The following is a 24,210-nucleotide window of genomic DNA, read 5'->3' as shown; positions in this document are numbered from 1 at the left end:
CAGGCCAGATGAAGGGTCCCAAACACAAAACATCAAGGTCAGGTTAGGGTTCACAGACAGGGATATGGAAAAGCTAGAGGTCAGGCCTCCACTCCACACTCTGTGTTTTACATTTGAAGTCTTGCGAACCAGACAGGTGATGAAGGACATGCCTCCACTCTGTGCTTTAATGCCAATGACTAGGAGTTCATTTGAGCAGGAAGCATCAGGGCTGGTCAGTTGGGGGCCCAGAGTTTGAGCCTGGAGTTCAGGTCGATAACAAAGATCGGAGCCCAAAGCTGATCAGTTGTCCAAAAGTTGAATGGAGACTGGAGGCCCAGACGCCAGTCCTGGAGTTGGAGTTGGAGTTGGAGTTGGAGTCGGAGTCTAAACCGATTCTTGCTCTTGGAAAATCTAATCAGCAACTGAACGTGAACACAGGAAGCTTCAGGTAATGATCACCTAAACCTGAGACATTCTCAAACAGCACACATCAAAGTTGCTGGTGAACTCAGCAGGCCAGACAGCATCTCCAGGAAGAGGTACAGTCGACGTTCTCGGCCTGAAACCTCGACTGCACCTCTTCCGACAGATGCTACCTGGCCTGCTGCATTCACCAGCAACTTTGATGTGTGTTGCTTGAATTTCCAGCATCTGCAGAATTCCTGTTGTTTACATTCTCAAACAAATAGCCATTTGTTATGTAAAGGACATGGACTCTGAACTGATTCTTGACTCTGGGACAATCTAATCAGAGCAATTCTCAGAAATTGTTCTCAGAGGAGCAGCTACTTGTTATGTAAAATGCCAGACCTACCAAAGAAGCTATCTGTAATCTCGCAAACCCGAGGAAATCTGCAGATGCTGGAAATTCAAGCAATACACATCAAAGTTGCTGGTGAACACAGCAGGCCAGGCAGCATCTCTCGGAAGAGGTACAGTTGATGTTTCAGGCCGAGACCCTTCGTTAGGACTAACTGAAAGAAGAGCTAGTAAGAGATTTGAAAGTGGGAGGGGGAGGGGGAGATCCAAAATGATAGGAGAAGACAGGAGGGGAAGGGATGGAGCCAAGAGCTGGACAGTTGATTGGCAAAAGGGATGTGAGAGGATCATGGGACAGGAGGCCCAGGGAGAAAGAAAAGGGGGAGGGGGAGAAAACCCAGAGGATGGGCAAGGGGTATAGTGAGAGGGGCAGAGGGAGAAAAAGGAGAGAGAGAAAAAGAATCTGTGTATATAAATAAATAACAGATACCCTCTAGACCTCTTGAAATGAATGCGAACATTGCATTTGCCTTCCTCACCATCGACTCAACCTGCAAGTTAACCTTTAGGGCGTTCTACACAAGGACTCTCAAATCCCTTAGCATCTCAGATGTTTGGATTTTCTCCCCTTTTAGAAAATATTCTGCACATCTATTTCTGCTACCAAAGTGCATGACCATGCATTTTCCAACATCATATTTCATTTGCCACTCTCTTGCCCATTCTTCTAATCTGTTTAAGTCTTTCTGCAGTCTACCTGTTTCCTCAACACTACTTGCCCCTCTTCCAATCTTCATATCATCTGTAAGCTTGGCAACAAAGCCATCTATTCTATCATCTAAATCATTGAGAAAAAATAAGCGGTCCCAACACTGACCCCTGCGGAACACCACTAGTCACTGGCAGCCAACCAGAAAAGAATCCTTTTGTTCCCACTCGCTACCTCCTGCCAATCAGCCAATGCCCTAACCATGCCAGTAACTTTCCTTTAATGCCATGGGCTCTCAACTTGGTAAGCAGCCTCAAAAGGCCTTCTGAAAGTCCAAATATACAACATCACTGCATCCCCTTTATCTATTCTACATGTAATCTCCTCAAAGAATTCTAACAGGTTTATCAGGCAAGATTTTCCCTCAAGGAAACTATGCTGACTTTGTCCTATCTTGTCTTGTGTCACCAAGTACTCCATAACCTCATCCTTAACAATTGACTTCAACATCTTCCCAACCACTGAAGTCAGGCTAACTGGTCTATAATTTCCTTTCTGCTGCCTTCCTCCTTTCTAAAAGAGTGGAGAGACATTTGCAATTTTCAAGTCCTCTGGCACTATGCCAGAGTTCAATGATTTTTGGAAGATCATTACTAATGCCTCCATAGTCTCTGCCGCTACCTCCTTCAGAACCCTAGGGTACAGTTCATCCAGCCCTGGTGACTTATGCACCCTTAGGTTTTTCAGGTTTTTGAGCACCTTCTCCTTGTAATAGTAATGGCACTCACTTCTCTTCCTTCACATCCATCAACATCTGGCATACTGCTAGTGTCTTCCACAATGATGACTGATTCAAAATACTCATTTAGTTCATCTGCCATCTCTTTGCCCCTCATTATCATCTATTTGCCTCATTTTCTAGTGGACCTATATCCACTCTAATCTTCCTTTTTTTTTACAGACTTGAAAAAGCTTTTACTGTCCACTTTGATATTGCTTGCCAGCTTGCTTTCACATTTCATCTTTTCCCTCCTAATGATTCTTTCAGTTGCTTTCTGTAGGGTTTCAAAGGCTTTCCAGTCCTCTATCTTCCCACTAATTTTTGCTTTATTGTATGCCTTCTCTTTTGCTTTTACATTAGCTTTGACTCCCCTTGTCAGCCATGGTTGTACTATTTTGCCATTTGAGTATTTCTTTGTTTGTAGGATACATCTATCATGCATCTTCCTCATTTTTCCCAGAAACTCACACCATTGCTGCTCTGCTGTCACCCCTGCCAGCATCTCTTTCCACTTTACTTGGCCAACTCCTCTCTCATACCACTGTAATTTCCTTTACCCCACTGAAATATGCTACGCCAGACTTTACTCTCTCCCTATCAGATCTGGCAACTCAGGTTCAAACCTGACCGTGGGTGTTGTCCATTTAATGAACATATGCAAGAGCAGACGTTTCAGTCAAGTAAGAGGGGGAATTGGGTTGGGGAAGATGCTCTGATATCCAGCATAGACAACATGGGTTAAGTTTCATCTTTGTTCTACACAGAATAAACTCACGTTTTGCCAAACCATATAAACCTACTCCACAATCAATCTAATTATCCCACCCCCCGTCCAGCCCATAGCTCTCTGTTTCTTTCATCCATGTGCCTATCTAAGAGTCTCTTAAATCTCCCTCATGTATCGGGTTCTGGCAACACCCCCAGCAGTGCATTCCAGACACCCACTACTCTCTGGGTAAAACACCTACCTCTGATATCTCCCCTAAACATTTCTCCACTCACCTTGAAAGAACGTCCTCTGATATTGGCCTGGGAAAACAGCGTTAGCTGTCCACTCTATCCAATTTTTTAAAAATTAAGTTTAGAGATACAGCATAGTAACAGGACCTTCTGGCTCAATGAGCTCGCGCCACCCAATTACACACATGATCAGTTAACCTACTAACCTGTACATCTCTGGAATGGGGAAGGAAAATGGAGCACCCGCAGGAAACCCGTGGAGAGAACGTACAAACTCCCTACAAGGAATTGAATCTGGTTCACTGGCGCTGTAATAGTGTAATGCTAACTGCTACATTACCGTGCTGCCCCAGTAGTATAATTTCGTTACCACTTTACTAATTGTTAGCTAATTGGGGAGTGGGGCAGTGTACGAACTGTTATGTTTGAGCAATCGGCTCCCACTCTACAGTCTGAGCTGCTGGCAGCTGCTCAACTCACTAAAACATTCACACTTGCAAAAGCATGAGAACAAAACTTCACCACTGGATTACCAAGCCATGGCTAACACTTTAGAAAACATCCCCCGACCCCCAAGGACAAGCAATATTAATAACATTTTCTAAAGGCCGCATAAAATAGATCAGGCAGAAAGAAAAAGATATTTAGAACTGGGGTTGGTGTTCCAAATCAATTTACGACCAGGTGCCATTTTATCCTTTACATCTCATTAATATAAAATAAGATTAGCACGATACGTTAATACTAAACAGTCTTTTAACAGAGCTCAATAAAATAAATACAAGAGATCAATTCAAGTCACCTTTTATTGTCATTTCGACCATAACTGCTGGTACAGTACACAGTAAAAACGAGACAATGTTTTCCAGGACCATGGTGCTACATGAAACAATACAAAAACTACACTGAACTACGTAAAAAACAACACAAGACTACACTAGACTACAGACCTACCCAGGACTGCATAAAGTGCAGAAAACAGTGCAGGCATTACAATAAATAATAAACAAGACAGTAGGCACAGTAGAGGGCAGTAGGTTTATAATTATAAATAAATAGAGGTGTCAGTCCAGGCTTTGGGTATTCAGGAGTCTGATGACTTTGGGGAAGAAACTGTTACATAGTCTGGTCGTGAGAGCCTGAATACTTCGGTGCCTTTTGTCAGATGGCAGGAGGGAGAAGAGTTTGTATGAGGGGTGCATGGGGTCCTTCATAATGCTGTTTGCTTTACGGATGCAGCGTGTGGTGTAAATGTCTCTAACGGCAGGAAGAGAGACCCCGATGATCTTCTCAGCTGACCTCACGATCCGCTGCAGGATCTTGCGATCCAAGATGGTGCAATTTTCAGTTCAGTTCAGTTTTTGTTTATTGTCATTTAGAAATGCATGCATTAAAAAATGATACAACGTTCCTCCAGAATGATATCACAAGAAAACACAGGACAAACCAAGACTAAAACTGACAAAACCACATAATCATAACATATAGTTACAACAGTGCAGAGCAATACCATAATTTGATAAAGAACAAACCATGGACACGGTAAAAAGAAGTCTCAAAGCCCCGACAGACTCATCATCCCACACAGGCGGCAGAAGGGAAGAACTCTCCCTGCCATGAACCTCCAAGCGCCGCAAGCTTGCTGATGCCACACCACTGCCGCCTGTGTGGGATGATGCCACCCACGCCTGCGTGCACCCGACCGCAGTGGGCTCTCAGTCCATCCGAAAACTTCGAGCCTCCGACCAGCCCCTCCGACACAGCCTCTCCGAGCATCATCCTCTGCTGAGCACTTCGACCCTGCTCTGGCCGCCGAGCAACAAGCAAAGCCGAGGACTCAGGGCCTTCTCCTCCGGAGATTCTGGACCACAGAGCAGCAGCAACAGCAAAGCAGGCATTTCAGAAGTTTCACCAGATGTTCCTCCGTGCTCTCATGTCCGTCTCCATCAAATCAGGATTGTGCACGGCACCCTACTTGACAAATTGGAGTGGCTGTTGCGAGCTGCGTCGCGCCGCCATCTTCCCGCCAGATTTCCGAACCAGGCAGTGATGCAGCTGCTCAGGATGCTCTCAATACAACCTCTGTAGAATGTGGTGAGGATGGGGGGTGGGAGATGGACTTTCCTCAGCCTTCGCAGAAAGTAAAGACGCTGCTGGGCTTTTTTTTGCTATGGAGCTGGTGTTGAGGGACCAGGTGAGATTCTCCGCCAGGTGAACACCAAGAAATTGGTGCTCTTAATGATCTCTACGGAGGAGACACTGATGTTCAGCGGAGAGTGGTCGTTCTGTGTCCTCCTAAAGTCAACAACCATCTCTTTTGTTTTGTTCACATTCAGAGACAGGTTGTTGGCTCTGCACTAGTCCGTTAGCTGCTGCACCTCCTCTCTGTATGCTGACTCATCGTTCTTGCTGATGAGATTCTGTAGAGGCTGGAAGTTCAGACTAACACAGAGAAAATGCCAAAGGAACTCAGCATGTCAGGCAGCATCTACGTACAATCAATGTTTTGGCCTGAAGCCATTCATCAGAAGGGATGGTTTACACTGAACTGGAGGGAACGAATATCCTCGTAGGGAGATCTGCTAGTGCTGCACGCTGGGGTTTAAACTGAATTCACAGGGGGATGGGAAGCAGAGTGCCAGAACAAATAGTGGAGTGGTTGTGGAGAAACCTTACATATAAAATCAGGAATCAAAAGTTTGAGAACGATGGGACTAATATTCTGGATTCTGTACCGGATGCTGCGATTCAGATCGATGGGTTTACTATACACCATCAGGATAGATCTATAAAGTCTCCCAAAAGCAGAGGTGGAGGAGTATGCCTCATGATTGACTCTTCTTGGTGCACAAATACATCAATGCTGTCCCAATTCTGCTCATCAGACCTGGAATATCTAACAATTAAGTGCCATCCTTTTTACTTACCACAGGAGTCCCCCGGGGTCATTTTGGTAGCAGTATACATTCCAACTCAGGCCAATGTCAAGAAGGCTTTAGACAATCTGAGCAATGGGATCAACATGCACAAAACAGCGCACCTTAACGCCTTCACCATTGTTTTGGGAGATTTTAACCAGGCCAGTCTGAAAAAATCACTAACCAATTACCATCAACAGATCACTTGCAATATCAGAGGAAACAACACACTGGACCATTGCTACACCACCACCAAGAATGCCTACCATGCTATTTCACGCTCTCACTTTGGGAAGTCTGATCACCAAGCTGCACTTCTGCTCCCTGAGTACAGGCAGAGACTGAAGACTGCAGCACCAGTAGTGAGGACCAAGAAGGTATGGACAAGGGAAGCACAGGAGCGCCTACAGGATTGCTTTGAATCGGTGGACTGGACTGTATTCATGGATTCATCATTGAACCTGGATGAGTACTCTGCAGTTGTTACCGACCTCATGGCAGAAGGTCCCGATGTAAGGCTCTGACAACCTGTGCCAACCAACTAGCAGGAGTATTCAAGGACATTTTCAACCTCTCACTGCTACGGGCAGAATTTCCCACTTGCTTCAAAAAGGCAACAATTATACCAGTGCCTAAGAAGAATAATGTGAGCTGCCTTAGTGACTATCGCACGGTAGCACTCACATCAACAGTGATGAAATGCTTTCAGGGGTTGGTCATAATTAGACTGAGCTCCTGCCTCTGCAAGAACCTGGACCCATTGCAATTTGTCTATTGCCACAATAGGTCAACGGCAGGTGCTATCTCAATGGCTCTCCACACAGATTTAGACCACCTGGACAAAACAAGCACCTATGTCAGGATGTTGTTCATCGACTATAGCTCAGCATTTAATACCATCATTCCCACAATCCTGATTGAGACGTTGCAGAAACTCTGTACCTGTCTCTGCAATTGGATCCTCAACTTTTTAACCAGAAGACTACAAACTGTGCAGATTGGTGATAACACATCCTCCTCACTGAAGATCAACACTGGCGCACCTCCGAGGTGTGTGCTTAGCCCATTGCTCCACTCTCTATACACAGGTTCCCCCGCCATCCGAAGGTAGAGCGTTCCTATGAAACAGTTCGTAAGCCGGAATGTCGTAAAGTGAAGAAGCAATTACCATTTATTTATATGGGAAAAATATGTGAGCGTTCGCAGACCCAAAAATAACCTACCAAATCAATGCCAAATAACACATAAAACCTAAAATAACAGTAACATATAGTAAAAGAAGGAATGATATGATAAATACACAGCCTATATAAAGTAGAAATACTTTTCTACAATCATTGCTGCACTGTCCACCGTAGCGAAAAACTCACACAAGTGCTCTCGGTAGAAACACTCTCTCCAGTAACCTTTAAGCTATGAAGCTACCAAATCATACCAAGTAACACGTAAAAATACATAGCCTATATAAAGTAGAAATAATGTATGTACAGTGTAGTATGACTTACCGGAATCGGGAAGACAGCGCTGAGCACAGTGATGATGGTGTGTTAGGCTGAGTCATTGGAGGTTGGGGTGGTGCAGTGGTCCCCACCCTCCGGGCCGCCAACCGATACTGATCCGTGAAGCTTGCAGTGGTACAGCGGTAGCCGGAATGCACCCAGCACATCTTTTAAGAAAAAAGCTGAAATAAACAAGCTAATTAATTAGGTGCTGCTCGGCACGTAAATGTCGGCCCAGATTAGAGGCAATTTTCCATTGAGTCACCTCTTACCTGGGCCGACATTTACCTGCCGGGCGGCACCTAATCAATTAGCTTGTTTATTTCGGCTTTTTTCTTAAAGATGTGTTGGGTGCGTCCCGGCTACTGCTGCATTCTCCGCGGCAATGTATTGGTCCGCCGCCTGGGGGTTGGGGTGGTGGGACACTGGGGTGTCATCTCATCGTCGTCTGTTTCCATCAGGGCACGTAGGTTATCTTCTCCTATGTCTGCCTGCTTCGATGTCGAAGTTCGAGGTTTGTCGTCTTCTGTGGCTGATGTGGAAGGCTTGAAAAACAGTATGCTTCACTGCTTAGCCTTGTGCATTTTTCTATCATACAGTTCTTTGTAAGCACTCAAACCATCTTGCAAATATGCCCTAAACCGACGTACCCTTTCAAAATTAAAGTCGTACTTTTCTGCAATTATTGCAGTGAAAATCTCATGCAGTTGTTTCACATTCAGTTCCTGGACGACTTCACTTTTGGTCCATTCGCTACTGCATTCGGTTTCGATTGTTATCCTTTCCTCTTCCAATTGCATCAGCTCTTCATCTATCAGTTCTTGGTCATGGGATGCCAAAACCTCTTCAACATCATCTTCGTCAACTTTCACAAGCCAAACTCACTTTGTCCTTACTTCGTTCACCATGATCAAAACGCTTAATTATGTCTAGTTTTACACTAAGCGTAACACCCTTACGAGCTCTTTTAAGCTTTTCCGATACTTTAGAACTCATTTTGCTAACGGATGCTCACAAGCACGTATTTAAGCAATGCCGGTTAGAATGCAGTCCCGGGGAGGAGCTTGGCTGCTCGGGGCGCGCGTTGCTTTTTCCACGCACTGCCTTTTTCATAACAGTGAAAGCACCTTCTGTTAGCGAAAACGGGTAACTAATGTAGGTCTTTCGTAACAGCGAGGTTTCGTAAAGCAAACGCTCGAAAAGCGGGGGGCACCTGCACACATGACTGTGTGGCTAGGCATAGCTCAAATACCACCTATAAATTTGCTGACGATACAACCATCATTGGTAGAACCTCAGCTGGTGATGAGACAGCGTACAGGAGTGAGATATGCCAACTGATGGAGTTGTGCTGCAGCAACGACCTGGCACTCAACATCAGTAAGACAAAAGAGCTGATTGTGGACTTCAGGAAGGGTAAAACGAAGGAACACATACCAATCCTCATTGAGGGATCAGAAGTGGAGAGAGTGAGCAGTTTCAAATTCCTGGGTATCAAGATCTCTGAGGAACTAATCTGGTCCCATTGTATCGATGTAGTTATAAAGAAGGCAAGACAGTGGCTATACTTTATTAGGAGTTTGAAGAGACTTGGCATGACAACAAATACACTCAAAAACTTCTATAGATGTACCGTGGAGAGCATTCTGAGAGGCTGCATCACTGTCTGGTATGGAGGAGCTACTGCACAGGACCAAAAGAAGCTGCAGAAGGTTGTAAATCTAGTCAGCTCTATCTTGGGCACTAGCCTACAAAGTACCCAGGACTTTTTCAGAGAGTGGTGTCTCAGAAAGGCAGCATCCATAATTAAAAACTTCCAGCACCCAGGACATGCCCTTTTCTCACTGTTACCATCAGGTAGGGGATACAGACGCCTGAAGACACACACTCAGCGATTCAGGAACAGCTTCATCCCCTCTGCCATCCGATTCCTAAATGGACATTGAACCCTTGGACACTACATCACTTTTTAAAATATACAGTATTTCTGGTTTTTTTTGCACGTTTTTAAAATCTATTCAATATATGTATACTGTAATTGATTTACTTATTATTATTTTTTTTCTCTTCTAGATTATGTATTGCATTGAACTGCTGCTGCTAAGTTAACAAATTTCACCTCACATGCCGGTGATACTAAACCTGATTCTGATTTTAATGCAAGCAGCATTGTAGGAAAGGCAAATGAGCTTAAGGCATGAATCAACAAGTGAAATTATGATATTGTGGCCGTTGGTGAGACGGTTGCAATATGGGTAGGACTGGGCAGCTTAGTATTCTGGGTTCTGTTGTTTTAAACGTGATAGAACGGGAGGAATTAAAGCGGGGAGGGGTGGCATTAATAGTCAGGGAAAATATCACGGAGTGCTCAATCAGGACAGACTGAAGAACTTGCTTCCCAAGGCTATATGGGTGGAACTGAGGAATAAGAAACGGATAACCACATTAATGGGATTATATTATACACCACCCAATAGTCAGCAGGATTTAGGGAAGCAAACTTGTAGAGAGATCGCAGGCTGTTGTAAGAAACATAAGGTTGTGATAGTGGGTATTTTTAACTTTCCAAATATTGACTGGGATTCCCATACTGCAAAAGGGCTGGATGGGAAAGAGTTTGTCAAATGTGTTCAGGAAAGTTTCCTTAATCGGTACATAGAAGTCTCAATAAGAGTGAGTGCGAGATACTAGATCTCCTAATAGGGAATGAAACAAGGCAGATTACTGAAGTTTGTGTAGGGGACCACTTTGCACCTAGAGATCATAATACCATTAAGCTTCAAGCTAATTATGGAAAAGGATAGGCCTGGTCACCAGGTTGAGATTCAAAATGGGAGAAAGACGAATTTGAATGTATCAGAAAGGATGAGGCATAAGCATGCTCACAACTTAGTTAATTCTAACCCATATACGCCTTTGGAATGCCGGAGGATACCAGAGTACCTGGAGGAGACTCAAGGGGTCAGGGGAGAACGTGCATTCTCCTTAATGACAGCGATGCAAATTGAACCGATTGCCCCTGCTATAAGGCATAGCGCTAAACACTACGCTACTATGCCGCCCATTTAAAATGGGAACTGAACCAATAGCCATTTCCCTTGTGGGAAAGAGTGGGCTTTTTCTAATCTTCTCCAAGGTCATGACAGTAGATCAGGAGAATGCCAGAGAAATTCCAGTTGTATGTGTGGAAAGAAAAATAATACTCTAATTTCAAACTTTTTAGTTAAATGTCAGTATTTTAATTTAAAGGGTGATGAAAAGGACATTTAAGCCAATCTTACACAGACACACAAGTAACAGAAAAATGGAGGGTTATGTAGGTGGAAAAAGTTTGGTTGACCTTGGCAACGTACACAAAATGCTGGAGGAACTCAGCAGGCCAGGCAGCAACTATGGAAAAGAGTAAGCAGTCGACGTTTCAGGCCGAGACACTTCATCAGTGTTGGCACAACATCGCAGGCCCTGTACTGTGCTAAATTTCCATGTTCTAATATCTGGCATTCTCTACCTCAGAGAATTGTGGTTAGTGTAGTACCAGAAGTACTTAAAGTGGAGGTAGATGAATTTTGGAAGATCTGGGAACTAAGGACAAGGAGGATCTGGCACAGGAAGAGGAGTTGAGGCCTTGGGTAGATCAACCATTGAATGGCAGGCAGCCATTGAGGAGCTAGGTGAACTTCTGCTATTTTCTTGAGTAACTGGAGTTCGCAGGGCCAAATGAAACTTACCAAGTTCATTGCTTAGTTGACCGTCTTTGTCCTAGAATGTAAACACAAGACTCTACAAATGCTGGAAATCCAGAGTAACACACACAAAATACTGGAGGAATTCAGCAGGCCAGGCAGCACCCATGGAGAGGAATAGACAGTCGATGTTTCAGGCCAAAACTGATCCTGATGAATGGTCTTGGCTCAAAATGTCGACTGTTTACTCCTCTCAACAGATGATGCCTGACCTGCTGAGTTCCTCCAGCATTTTCTCTTTGATCTAGTACAACTAGGTTGAGAAGGCCACTGTTGATTACACCCCTCCATAGCAATCATGGTTGTTACATCTTTCCTTCTCTCTGTTGGAACCAACAGTCTTGATATAAAGTCAGAAAGAAAGGCACCTCTGACCGACAGAACCCCCTCAGTACTGCATTGGAATGAACACATGGATCTTTATCCAACTGTTTAGATTTATTCGGAGGTTAACTTTATTTGTCACATATACATTGAAACATACAGGGAAATGCATCATTTGCATTAACGACCAACACAGTTCAAGTATGTACTCGGGTAGCATGCTAATATCACCAAGTTTCCCACTTCTTTCTCAATCTACAAGACTCATTCACAATTCTAAACAGAGAATCACAAACCAGGAAATGCTGGAATGATGCAGCATGTCAGGTTTATCTAAACGAATATAAGCAAAGCTGAGGAGTTTCATGCTGTCATGATCTTATAATTACTGATTATTTAATTAACTGAATTCAATTTCTCTAATCTTTAATTTAATTCTCTGGATTACTTGCTGAGTGTCTTCACACCTGCACTCCCATTTCTGAAAGTAAATAAAAGATTAGGGGAAACAAATTAGGAATTCAAAGAAAGAAAAAGATTGATCTGTAATATATTGAAGACTTGTACAGTATCACTTGCTCTGGCAGCTCGTTCCACACTCACACCACCCTCTGAGAGAAGAAGAACTCCCTCAGATTCCCCTTAAATATTTCACCTTTCACTCTAAACCTATTACTTTTAGTTCTAGTCTTCCCCAACCCGAGGGGAAAAGCTGACTTGCATTTACCCGATCAATACCTTTCATAATTTTGAATACCTCTGAGATCTCCCCTCATCCTCCTAAACTTCAGAGAATAAAGTCCAAACTAATTCAACCGTTCCCTATAACTCAGGTCCTCAAGTCCTAACAACATCCTTGTAAATTTTCTCTGCACTCTTTTAAGTTTATTGATACCTTCACAGCAGGTAGGTGACTGGAGTGCAATGCATGTCCTCCTGGGGTTACAAACACCCAGCTAACAGACACCATATGTATCTGAATGGTGGACCAGTCAGACAGATGTGGATGGAATTCCTGGGCAGTGGCATTTCCTACTGGGCAAGAATGGAGCATTTCTGTGTTCTTTTCTGCCCACCAACACCCCTACCAACCACCCTGCCACAGTTGAGGGCTGGATGAAACCAAGCAGAACTGGAGGCACTGAGCAGATCCACTCACTGAGTCAGTGAGAAGGGCTGAAGGCCGCTCTTCCCTTGCCTGCCTGCTCTCCCATCACTCGCTCTTTCTGTATACTTACCCACACACTGCTCTTGTTCATTTTCGACTCCCAGTCAGTTCCAATTCTCAGGAATGGAACCCTGATCATAACCCGGTGACTGCCTGTACCATTATTCCCATTCTTCACTTGCTTCCACACCACCCCCTATGTGTCTCTCCTGCTACCAACCTACACAGAGGTCTAACTATTCACCTCATCTTTGGGATGGGCTTAGGAATCAGGAAAACCCATGTGATCAGAGGCAGAACATGCAAACCCCACACAGAGAGTGCCAGAGGTCAGGATTGAACCTGAGTTGCTGGAGCTATGAGGCAGAAACTCCACTTTAAACTGAGAAACAAGAGCAGCATGTTAATATAGTGGTTAACGCAATGCTTTATAGCACCAGCGTTTGGGGTTTAATTCCCACCAGTGTCTGCAGAAGTTTGCACATTCTCCCCATCACATCATAGGTTTCCTTTGGGTGCTCCAGTTTCATCCCATGTTCCAAAGACATTTCTGTTCTGTGGTGCTCTTTGACTATGACGTACAGTATGTAGCCATGCTATGTTGGGGCCAGAAGCATGGCGACACTTGAAGATTGGGTTGGTCATTGACGCAAGCATCACATTTCACTGCCAGTTTTGATGTTTCAATGTACATGTAACAACCAAAGTTAAACTTTTTCTTTATAAATGTTCCACCCCTGGAGCAATGGCTGGCACAGCTTGCGAGAAAGAGAGTGCCTCTCTTTGCCTAGGTCAGTCTGTAGTGCCAAGTCCACAGAAGACATTTTGAAAACAGCGTACTCCCGCTGTTTGGGTAACAGAAGTTAATTCTTATGAAGGTCACAAATCACTCACTGCCAACAAAACTGAGATACAGAATAAAGATTCACTCTTACAGAATTTATGTGAGGAAAAAGCTTACTAAATAAATACAAATTGAGAAAAAATAAATATTGAAAATAAGAGATTCTGCAGATGCTGCAAATCTAGAGTAACACACACAAAATGCTGGAGGAACTCAGCAGGTCAGCGAGCATCTATGGAGGGGAAAAAAGAGTCAATGTTTTGGGTTGAAGCCCTTCATCAGGCCCACAGCCACATGCCCTTCACGGCAACCCTGATGAAGGGTCTCAATCTGAACATCAACTCCTTATTTTTCACCACAGTTGACTCTTTATTCCTTTCCGTAGATGTTGCCTGACCTGCTAAGTCTCTCCAAGAAACAAATATTGTCAACTTCGTCAAGGGTTCGCTTTGTAGAAAATCATGACTTCATTGGAACACAATGCCTGCCTCGCATGGGGTGTACTGGACGAGTTTTCACAAATGTTTTCATGAATGACAACAGCTACACATGCAGCCAAAACAGGAGAGTAGCAGGATAAACCCAACATTTGTTCTCTTTGCCATCAACTATTCCCCCAGCCTGGCTGAGAATATACACTTGCCTGAGTTTTAGGACCTTAGTCTGGTGCCATAACACACTTTGGCACATTACAGCAAACAGTAATAGACTGGAACATTGTGTTGTCAAATCCGACTGATTGTCTGACTACTAGATTCATGGCATGCTTCGCCTGATCGTTAACTCTGTCTGGAAAATCTCCTTAATGAGAATTATATGAAGACGCTTACAAGGGGTGTAAAGATGATTAAACCCATAATTCCAAAAGTCAGATGCTTGCATTTCTCTTGGGCCATTATCTGAAAGCTGCCGTTTAACTGAGAACTGTTAAACTGTTTACCATCACTGCAAAGAGTTAATTGAAAAATGAAGAGGCTTTAGACATCTGTTTGCAAAGGGCTCTCCTGCAATGAATGGTTGCACTTCAGTGCCAAGCTTCTGAACTGCTCAACTTTTCCAATTCTGATCAGTCGGAAGCATCAGTTACGTGAAATTGTTGAATTCCACATTAGGTATAGAAGACTGCCTTGTGCCCAGAAGGAATGTTAGTTGTTGTTCCTCAAGCTTACGTTATATTGCACTAAAACCATGCAGGTCACAGAGACACAGGACAAAGCAACATTTGTAAGTTGAAGTGACAGGCAACTGGAAGCTCAGGATCGCCCTTGGGCAAGGGCAATACGGATGAGCAATAAACACTGGCCTTGTCAGTGATGCTCACTTCCTGAGAAACGAGGACCACAGGTTATAACCTATCTCTCCCACGTCAACACCAGATGCAGAGGACCCAGCGGAGAAGAGAGGTAAGCCAGAGCAGTGGGCCAGACTCTCAGATTTAACTGCAGTCCTGTTAGTGACATAAACAAAAAAAATGCTACGATCTCCATGAGATACACTGCTGAGTTTTACTAGGTAAACAGAACCAAAGACTGATAATGTTAGCTTAAATATTTGCTGTTCAGAGAATGTTTCCAAACAGCTCTTGTAGCTGAATTATTTTTGACAACTTAATGGCACAAGTTTAGATAGGTAATTTAACATCGGAATATTTATTCATTTGTGGAATAGTTCCACCTTACCTCATATAAACATTTCTCTTATGTTTGCAAACTATTCAACATTTCTCCCTCACTCTCTCCTCTCCTATCAGATTCATTCTTTTTTAGCTTTCCCACCTAATCACATCCCAGCTTCTCACTTCATCCCCCCTTCCCCCACCCAGTTCATTTCATCTATCACCTTTCAGCTTGGATTTTCCGCTACCCCCATGTTCTTATTCTGGCTTCCTCTCCCTTCCTTTCCAGTCGTGACGAAGGGTCTCATCGCAAAACGTTAACTGTCTTTCTCTAGATGTTGTCTGATCTGCAGTATTTTGTGTGTGCAACTCTTGATTTCCAGCATTGGTGGACTTTCATGCTTAAAAAAAATCACTCATCTGGAACAACCTATTGTTTGCTCCTGCTCCTCACATTCCTCCTCTCCTGTTTCGACTGGTTATCCTTTGTCTACCCTTTCTGTCCAGATGAAGGGTCTCAATCTGAAACATTCAAAGGTGCTGCCAGTCCTGCTGAGTTCCATATTTCTTACTTCAGATTCCAGCATCTGCAATCTATGGTTCCCACTGAAAACCTGGGCATACCAGAAAACTGTAAACACAAGAGATTCTGTAAATCTTGATTAACCTTCCATATCTTTATGTCTTTCTTCGAACTCATCATTCTTCACCCGAGGTACTTGTAGTCAAAGACTTTCTTAATGGTATCATTCTTTATGGTCTTGAGAGTACCTTTGTTGCAGTTAAATGCCACGTACTCTGTCTTTTTAGAGTTTAGGTGAAGTCCAACTTTATTGCACTCAATTTCCGATCAGTCGGAAACATCAGTTACGTGAAATTGTTGAATTCCACATTAGGTATTAGGTCGAACCTGACCAGAGGGCTTAAAAAGAGGATCTTCGTAGCAGTCATAGAGTCCATTCTCAAGTACGGATGCGAGATGTGGACACTCACCAAGACTATGCAAAAGTCTCTAGACGGTTGCTATACACGAATGCTCCGGATGGCTCTTGACGTGTGTTGGCAACAACACATGACGAACGTCGAGCTCTATAACGATCTGCGGATGCTCACCACTAAAATCGAGGCGAGAAGACTGCAACTAGCGGGGCACTGTCTACGCCACCCCGAGCTACCTGCCAGCCTAGTCATCATATGGGAGCCCAAGCACGGGAGGATGAACCCTGGGCGCCCTCCCAAGACTATGGTCAACACGTTCCTAGAAGACAGCCGCGCAGCTAATGTAGATGAACTGAACACACTGATGAGGGAGAGGGAGAAGCGGAGAGTCCGTCATCGTGCCCGACGCCGGCCCCCTAGGCCTGAGTCGACGTAGTAGCAGTAGTTAACACGCACAAAAAGCTGGGGTTGATTGGTTCTTAATTAGTAAGCGTGTTCAAGGTTACGCAGAGAAGGCAGGAGAATGGGGTTGAGAGGAACCCCATGATGGGATGGCGGAGCAGACTCAATGGGCCAAATGGCCTAATTCTGCTACTATATTTTATGGCCTAAAATGCTTGAAGAACAGCACATCAGGCAACGTCTATGGAGAGGAATAAATTGTCGACGTTTCGGGCTGAGACTATTATCAGGACTGAAAAATAGCCTGTTTTGGAAAGGGAAGGTCACATTCACGGAAAAGAACCATCGCACTAATTTGCCGTCAGATATGGCCTCACCTTGGCTTTATCCCTCATTGATCCTTTGCCCAGGATGGACATTTTTGCACCTGTTTCTTCCTGTAGCCTCTTCAGTGAATTGCCTCGAGGTCCCAGCAACTTCCCCACAAAATTAAACTGCAAAAAAAAGAGAAAAATCGTGTTTCACACATTGGAAGATCTCAGCTGAAAGGTTCTGGGCTTTGAGCTAGCACTCATATTGGCCCATGGATAACACAGTACAACCTTGATTGTCTGAAAATAGACTTCCACAGAACAAAACACAAAGACCATCATTTCAAAATCACTTCTGATAACTCCTGAAAATGGACCGGACACAATGGTCTGGCAGGTTGGACATGATCACTGAGCTGAATGCATGTGAAATTCCTTCACTGTTTCACTGGAAAAATTACAGTACTTTTGTACCAGCAGTCAACATTGTAGGCAATGTCAAGGTATTCACAAGGTACTTCCAAAGTTCAAACATTCAAAGTAAACATTATCAAAGTACACATTCGTCACAATATACTACCTTGAGATTCGTTTCTTGCAGGGATTTACAGGAAAATGCAATAGAATTTGTGAAAAACTATGAACAACAAAAACTGACAATCATTGTGCAAAAGAAGACAAATCGTGCAAATATTAAAAATAACATTAGAGACTCCCAGACTCACCTGACATTCTTCCATACAATCCCTGTAACCCATTCCCTTCCCAATACATCACACTGCCAAATCTTGCACACTCCTCCTCTGGTCTGCTCGCTCACTCCTGATCGACTGAGGTCGGCACCTTCCCTGGTCTGACCAATCAGCACAGAGGTACAGAGGCCTGTGCATCATGGTCCCAACAACCTGACCTTACACCAGCATCCCCAGCCACAGTCATCTCCTGAGGCAGAGGAGAGGTCTCAGGTGCTATATACATCACTGATGGCTGCTTTCTCTACCAAAGTGCAAAAAAAAACTTAATATTAAGGAAATGTCATGGTATGAGATTAAACTAGACAGAACTAATTAGAACTCCAGTAATCCAGCACCCATGGGACTTTGCTGGTGCTTGCCTAGCAATACTTCTGGACCATTAGATTTTATTCCTGTTAATACCCAACAAACATTTTTATTTCAGGTTATCTCATGTTTATGGTTTTTACCTACCTAAGCTTGAAAGTGTGCAGAGAAAATTTACAGTACGAGGATTTTTCTGGGATTTATGGACCTGAGTTATAGAGAAAGGTTGAATACAGTAGGCTAGGACTTTATTCCCTGAAATGCAGGGGAACAAGGGGAGACATTATAGAGGTGTACAGAATTATGAGGGATAAAGATAGGCTGAATATATGCAGGCCTCCTCCCCTCAGGTAGGATGAGCCTAAAACGAGAGGTTATAGGTTCAGGGTGAAAGGACTGGGGGTAAATAGAAGATTAGGCCAACATGGATTAAGTGAGCCAAAGAGTCTGTTTCTCTGCTATAGAAGTCTATGACTCTTCCATTGACAGCATGGGTTTCTTCTGGATGCCCCTTTATCCCAAAGGAGTGTGGGTTGGTAGGTTAATGGGTATGTTAACACTTACACTTATGACTGTGTGGCCATGCACAACTCCAATGCTATATTCAAGTCTGCTGACAGCAACAGTGTCGTTGGCCAAGTTAAAGGTGGTGACAAATCAGCATATAGGAGGGAGATTTAAAACCTGAGTGATCCCACAACAACAACTTTTCACTCAATGTCAGCAAGACCAAGGAGCTGATTATTGACTCAGGAGGAAGAAACCAGAGGTGGAGAGGGTCAGCAACTTTCAATTCCTGGATGTTAACATTCCGTTGGACCTGTTCTGGGCCCAGCATGTAAGTGTAATTATGAAGAAAGCACAGCAGCACCTCTACTTCCTTAGGAGTCTGTGAAGATTTGGCATGAAATCTAAAACTTTGACAGGCTTCTGTAGATGTGCAGCAACTGCATCACAACCTGGTATGGAAACTCTAATGCCCTTGAATGGAAAATCCTACAAAAAGTAGTGGGTACGGGTACGGCCCTGTCCAACATGGGTAAAGCCCTCCATTGAGCACATCTACATGGAGCGTCGTCACAGGGAAGTAGCATCCATCATCAAGGAATACTGTACCACCACCCAGGCCATGCTCTCTTCTCAATGTTGCCATTATGAAGGTCCAGGAGCCTCAAGACTTACACCACCAGGTTCAGAAAATGTTTTAGAGACTTGGGCTATTTTGAGGCTTTGGAATTTGGAGGAGTGGTGTGTGTGTGTGTGTGTGCGTGTGTGTGTGTGTGTTTTCATGTGATTGTGCATACATCTTTTGAGAGAGAATTAGACAACTGTTCAAAGAGCAATGTTCACACTATTGGAGGGTAAGAGGACCAGACAGTTCCAGTTATGGAACCAGGGTCCTTACAGTGCATGGAAAGTTGTAACCCATAATGCTTAAATGTTGGCATTTGCCGCAAGGGCAAAGTTAACTTGTATCTATGAGAAGCAGATCAATGTTTCATACAAACCACACCATTATTATACCACTCATTCTGTCTCTAAGTTCATCTGCTGCCAGCGATAAAACATAGACATAATAAGTTAAGGGTATGATTGATGGATCTCGAATAATCCTAACAAAGCTTGAGGCAAAAAACAAACCATTCCAACTTTTAAAATAGCCCAGCTCGCATATCACAAGAAAGCAACAATGAACTCAACTAAATCAATTTTGCACACTCACTATGCTGCTTTAGAGAGAAAAAAATACTGGCTTATCAAACGGAGAAGCAGGCTGGCTATTTTTTAACCTTGCAATTCAAAGGGTGTAACAATCCAGATCTTCCGATGAGAAACCAGCAGTTCTGCTTGGAGCAAAACACAAAATGCTGGAGGATCTCAGCAGGTCGGGCAGCATCTTTGGAGAGGAATGAATAGTTGATGGATCAGCTCAAGACCCTTCATCAGGACTGGAATAGAAGGAGGCAGAAGCCAGAATAAGAAGATAGGGTGAGGTGATGGAGTACAAGATAGCCAGAGATAAGTAAGATGAGGTGAGGTGGGTGGGTAGGAGAGGGGGGAATGAAGTAAGAAGCTGGGAGGTGACGGGTAGAAGAAGTAAATGACTGAAGAAGAAAGAATCTGACAGGAGATGAACCAGAAGGTGAAATAGAAAAAGAGAGGAGGAGAGAGGGCAGAGATATTACTGGAAGTTAAAGAAATCGATGTTCATGCCATCAAGTTGGAGGCTATTGAGAAGGAATATGAAGTGTTGCTCCTCCAACCTGAGTTTGGCCTCATCATACCAGTAGATGTCACAGCCAATGCACCCGAGGGACAGTCAACTGTGGTACTACAGGGAATGGGGGGGGGGGGGGGGGTCAGTCTCAGTATGCACAGTAAGATCCCACAGCAGCAATTCGAAAAAACCAAGGGATTGTTTACTCATGACACTAACCAGAGGCTAAGTCCTGGAACCGACTTTGGGATAAATCCTACACTCACCAAATTTGTGCCAAGTGATCTGCTCCACCTGCCACACGACACTATCACGGCACAGCCCTGACATCTGCCCTCAGGCTCCTGACTCCGTGGATTGGCAGTTCAGGGCTGGGAGAGGGTTAGTCACAGTTCAAGCAGGGACCATTGTCTGTGTTCAGTCCAATGGAATGCTCTATCTCCCTAGTAATCAGTGTGGGGCTCAGTGTAAGGGAATGGTTTGGCTTATAACAAGCACACCACCAAAATTCTACAGATGTGCTGTTCCAAGTAGCCTGACTGATTACATTATGGTCCGGTTCATCTATCTGAATGCACAGGAACCTAAGAAACTATGGTCAGTATTTAAATCAGCCCAATACTTCACTGGCACATCCTTCCCCACCATCTGCAGTATCTACAAGATACTGCCTCAAGAAAGAAACGTCCATGATCAAAGATCCCTACTACTTTAGCCAAGTTATCTTTCTGCAGCTACCAGCGGGCAGGAGGTTTGAAAGGGAGAATGAAACTACACCTGTATCCCTGCTGCATCTGATGAACCCTCACAAGGCGTCAGGCCCTGATAGGTCTCCGAAAACCTGTGCCAACCAACTGGCAGGTCTGAGCAAGAACATTTTCAATCTCTCACTGCTGTAGTTGGTGGTTCACACCTGAGTCAACAAGGCGACAATCACATCAGTGCCTAAGAAGAGCAGGGTGACTATTGCCCAGTGCCACTCACATCTACTGTGATGAAGCCCTTTGAGAGGATGGTCAGGGTCAGAATTAACTTCTGCCTAAGCAGGGACCTGAATGAGCTGCAATTTGCCTATTGCCACAATACATCTACAGCGGATGCCATCTCTCTGGCTCTCTACTCAATCCTGGATCACATTGTCAGTAGTAATTCCTACATCAGTCTGCTGCTTATTGCTTACAGCTCAGCATTCAACACAATCATATCCTCAGACCTAATCAACAAATTCCAAAACATGGGGCTCTGTTCCTCTCTCTAAAACTGCACCTTTGGCATGTTCACCGGGAGACAACAGTCTGTATGGATCAGAAATAATATCTCCTCCTTGCTGACAATCAACACTGGCGCACCTCAAGGATGTATGCTTAGCCCACTGCTCTACTCTCTCTACATCCATGTTTGTGTGGTTAGGCACAACTCAAACGGTACCCATCAATATGCAGATGCCACAATTATTGTTGGCAAAATTTCAGATGGTGACGAGGAGGTGTACAGGAACACGAAAGATCAGCTGGCTAAGTGGTGTTGCAACAATAAACTTGCACTCAACATCAGTAAGACCAAGAACCTCAGGAAGGGGAAGTCAAGGGAACACACATCAGTCCTATAGCGAGATCAGCAGTGGAAAGTATGAGCAGTTTCAAATTTCTGGGTGCTGGCATCTCTGAAGATCTATGCTGGGCTCAACATACTGATGCAATTACAAAGAAGGCATGACAGTGGCTATATTTCATGAGGATTTTGAGGAGAGTTGGTACATCACCAATGACACTGACAAATTTCTACAAATGTACTGTGGAGAGCATGCTAACTGGTGGCATCGCCATCTAGTATGGAGGGGACACTGCACGGGATTGGAAAAGCAGCAGAAAATTGTCAACTCAGCCAGCTCTGCCGTGGGCACTAGCCTCCCCAGCATCAAGGACACCTTCAAATGGCGATGGCTCAAAATCACAGGAGACTGCGAGCCAATGTTCAACTCCATTTCACCGGTTAAAGCTTCCATTGTTTGCTGACTGAAGCGACAAGGGAGGTTGCAACATGGAAGTGAATGAGGAAGCTTGGAGATTGTTTGGGTGCTTCAGCGCTCTGCAGTCTCTGACAGGAATTCAGGAGACAGAGGCAGCGTGTGCGAATTTAGTGGTGGGACGAGGGACAAGGTTTAAGCTGTTGTTCGACTCCATTTCACCGATCAAAGATTCCATTGTTTGCCGTTTGAAGTGAGAAGGGAGACAGAAGCATCGAGGCGAGTGTGGTGGGGTGAATGCCAGCTGCCTGTCTTTTGATGGCTCTGCTATGGATAGGGAAAGATCTACCCCTGGGCCCATACAGTTTTGCCCAGGTTTCCTGCGTTCTGGATATGGACTTGGGCTACAGACTTTTTTTCAGTCTTACATATTTTTTTATATTCTGTGTTTTTTGCAGGCTCTATCTTGGTTTTTTTTTGGTATCGGTACGGGGATTTGGGGGTCAATGTGCCTGTTCCATTGTTGTTCGTTTTTTGTGCAGGAGGGGGATTTTTGGGAGCTGATGAACGTGCTGCTTCTCTCGTCTTTCTTGGTTTCATAGCTACCCGGAGAAGAAGAACTTTGATAATAAATGAATCTTTGAAATTGGGGCCGAGTGGAAAAATGGATCAATCGTGATGAAATGGCGGAGCAGACTCAATGGGCCAAATGGTCTAAATCTGCTCCTGTATCTTACGGTCTTATCTATCATTAAGGATCCCCATCATCCAGGATATTTCCTCTTCTCATCAGGGAGTGGGTACAGGAGCCTGGAGACACACACTCAACATTTCAAGACAGTCCCATCAGATTTTTGAATGGACAATGAACACCGCCTCACCATTTTGCCTCTCTTTTTGCACAACTTATTTAATTCATTGTTTTATTTATATACTTACTGTAATTTATATTTTTTTATTATCTATTGCGATGTACTGCTGCTTCAAAGCAACAAATTTCACAATATTAAACCTGATTCTGAGGTTCAGAAGCCTCGTCCCACACCACCAGCTTCAAGAACAGCTACCTCCCTTCAAACATTCAGTTCTTGAATCAACCTGCCCCCCCCCCCCAGTAGAGCAATAATATGACCACTTGGCACTTCACTGCATTTCTTTTTACTCCAATTGTGTTCGTTCTTGTAAAAATTGTGTATAATTGATGTTTTTCTTGTGAATGTTACGTAGCTGATGCCATATGCCTTTGATGCTGTTGAATATAGGTTTATCATTGCACCTATGTACTTGTGATGTTAATAAATTCAACTTTGATATGGGGTAAAGGGCAGGTAAATGGACAGAGTCAAGGCAAGGGTAGGATGGCCTCTACAGATATCACTGAAACTTGCTCACTGGATGATTCCCGACACATAACGGCTTGATATGACTACTGCTCTGCACGTGACTGCATAAAACTGCAGAGTTGTGAACACAGCTCAACACATCACAGGAACGAGCCTCCCCTCTATGGACTCTGTCTATATGTCTCACTGCCTCAGTAAAGCAGCCAGCGTAATCAAACACCCCCACTCGTCTCATACATTCTCTCTTCTCCCCACTCCCATTGGGCTGAAGATACAAAAGGCTGAAAGCACGTACCAAATTCTCCAAGAACACTAGCCTTTTGTTTCTATCCCACTATTATCAGACTATTGAATGCACCTCTTGTACAGTAAGATGGACTCTTGGCTTCACAATCTATTCAAATGATCATGCACTTTGTTATTTACCTGCACTGTACTTTTTTGGTGGCTTTTACATTTTTAATCTGTATTGTTATTGTTTTACCTTATTCTACCTCACTGTACGGTGTAATGGTTTGATTTGTATAAAAAGCAAGCAAGACAAGCTTTTCACTGCAACTTGGTACATGTGACAATAATAAGCCAACACTAATAAACCAATACTAATGTACATTTTTGTCAAGGCAGCTAGAGAATAAAAGTTGCTCAAACAGAGACCAACAAAGGTT

The 24,210-nt window shown here is 44.0% G+C and overlaps 1 protein-coding gene across 3 annotated transcripts in view; it reads right to left on the bottom strand.

The window, feature by feature from the left end:
• Window positions 1-24,210, bottom strand: part of khdrbs2 (KH domain containing, RNA binding, signal transduction associated 2) — a 545,499-nt gene that overhangs the window by 319,039 nt on the left and 202,250 nt on the right. For all 3 annotated transcript variants that reach the window (XR_011889050.1, XM_072278088.1, XM_072278072.1), the window contains exon 3: window positions 17,021-17,137. Coding sequence is in view for 2 of the 3 variants with exons in the window: in XM_072278088.1 (XP_072134189.1) it covers window positions 17,021-17,137 (117 nt within the window). In the remaining variant the exon portion in view is untranslated. The remainder of the gene's footprint in view (window positions 1-17,020; window positions 17,138-24,210) is intronic.

This window comes from Mobula birostris, chromosome 2, assembly GCF_030028105.1.
Source record: "Mobula birostris isolate sMobBir1 chromosome 2, sMobBir1.hap1, whole genome shotgun sequence".
Taxonomy (NCBI): Eukaryota; Metazoa; Chordata; class Chondrichthyes; order Myliobatiformes; family Myliobatidae; genus Mobula; species Mobula birostris.
This window is presented reverse-complemented; position numbering and strand designations above follow the sequence as displayed.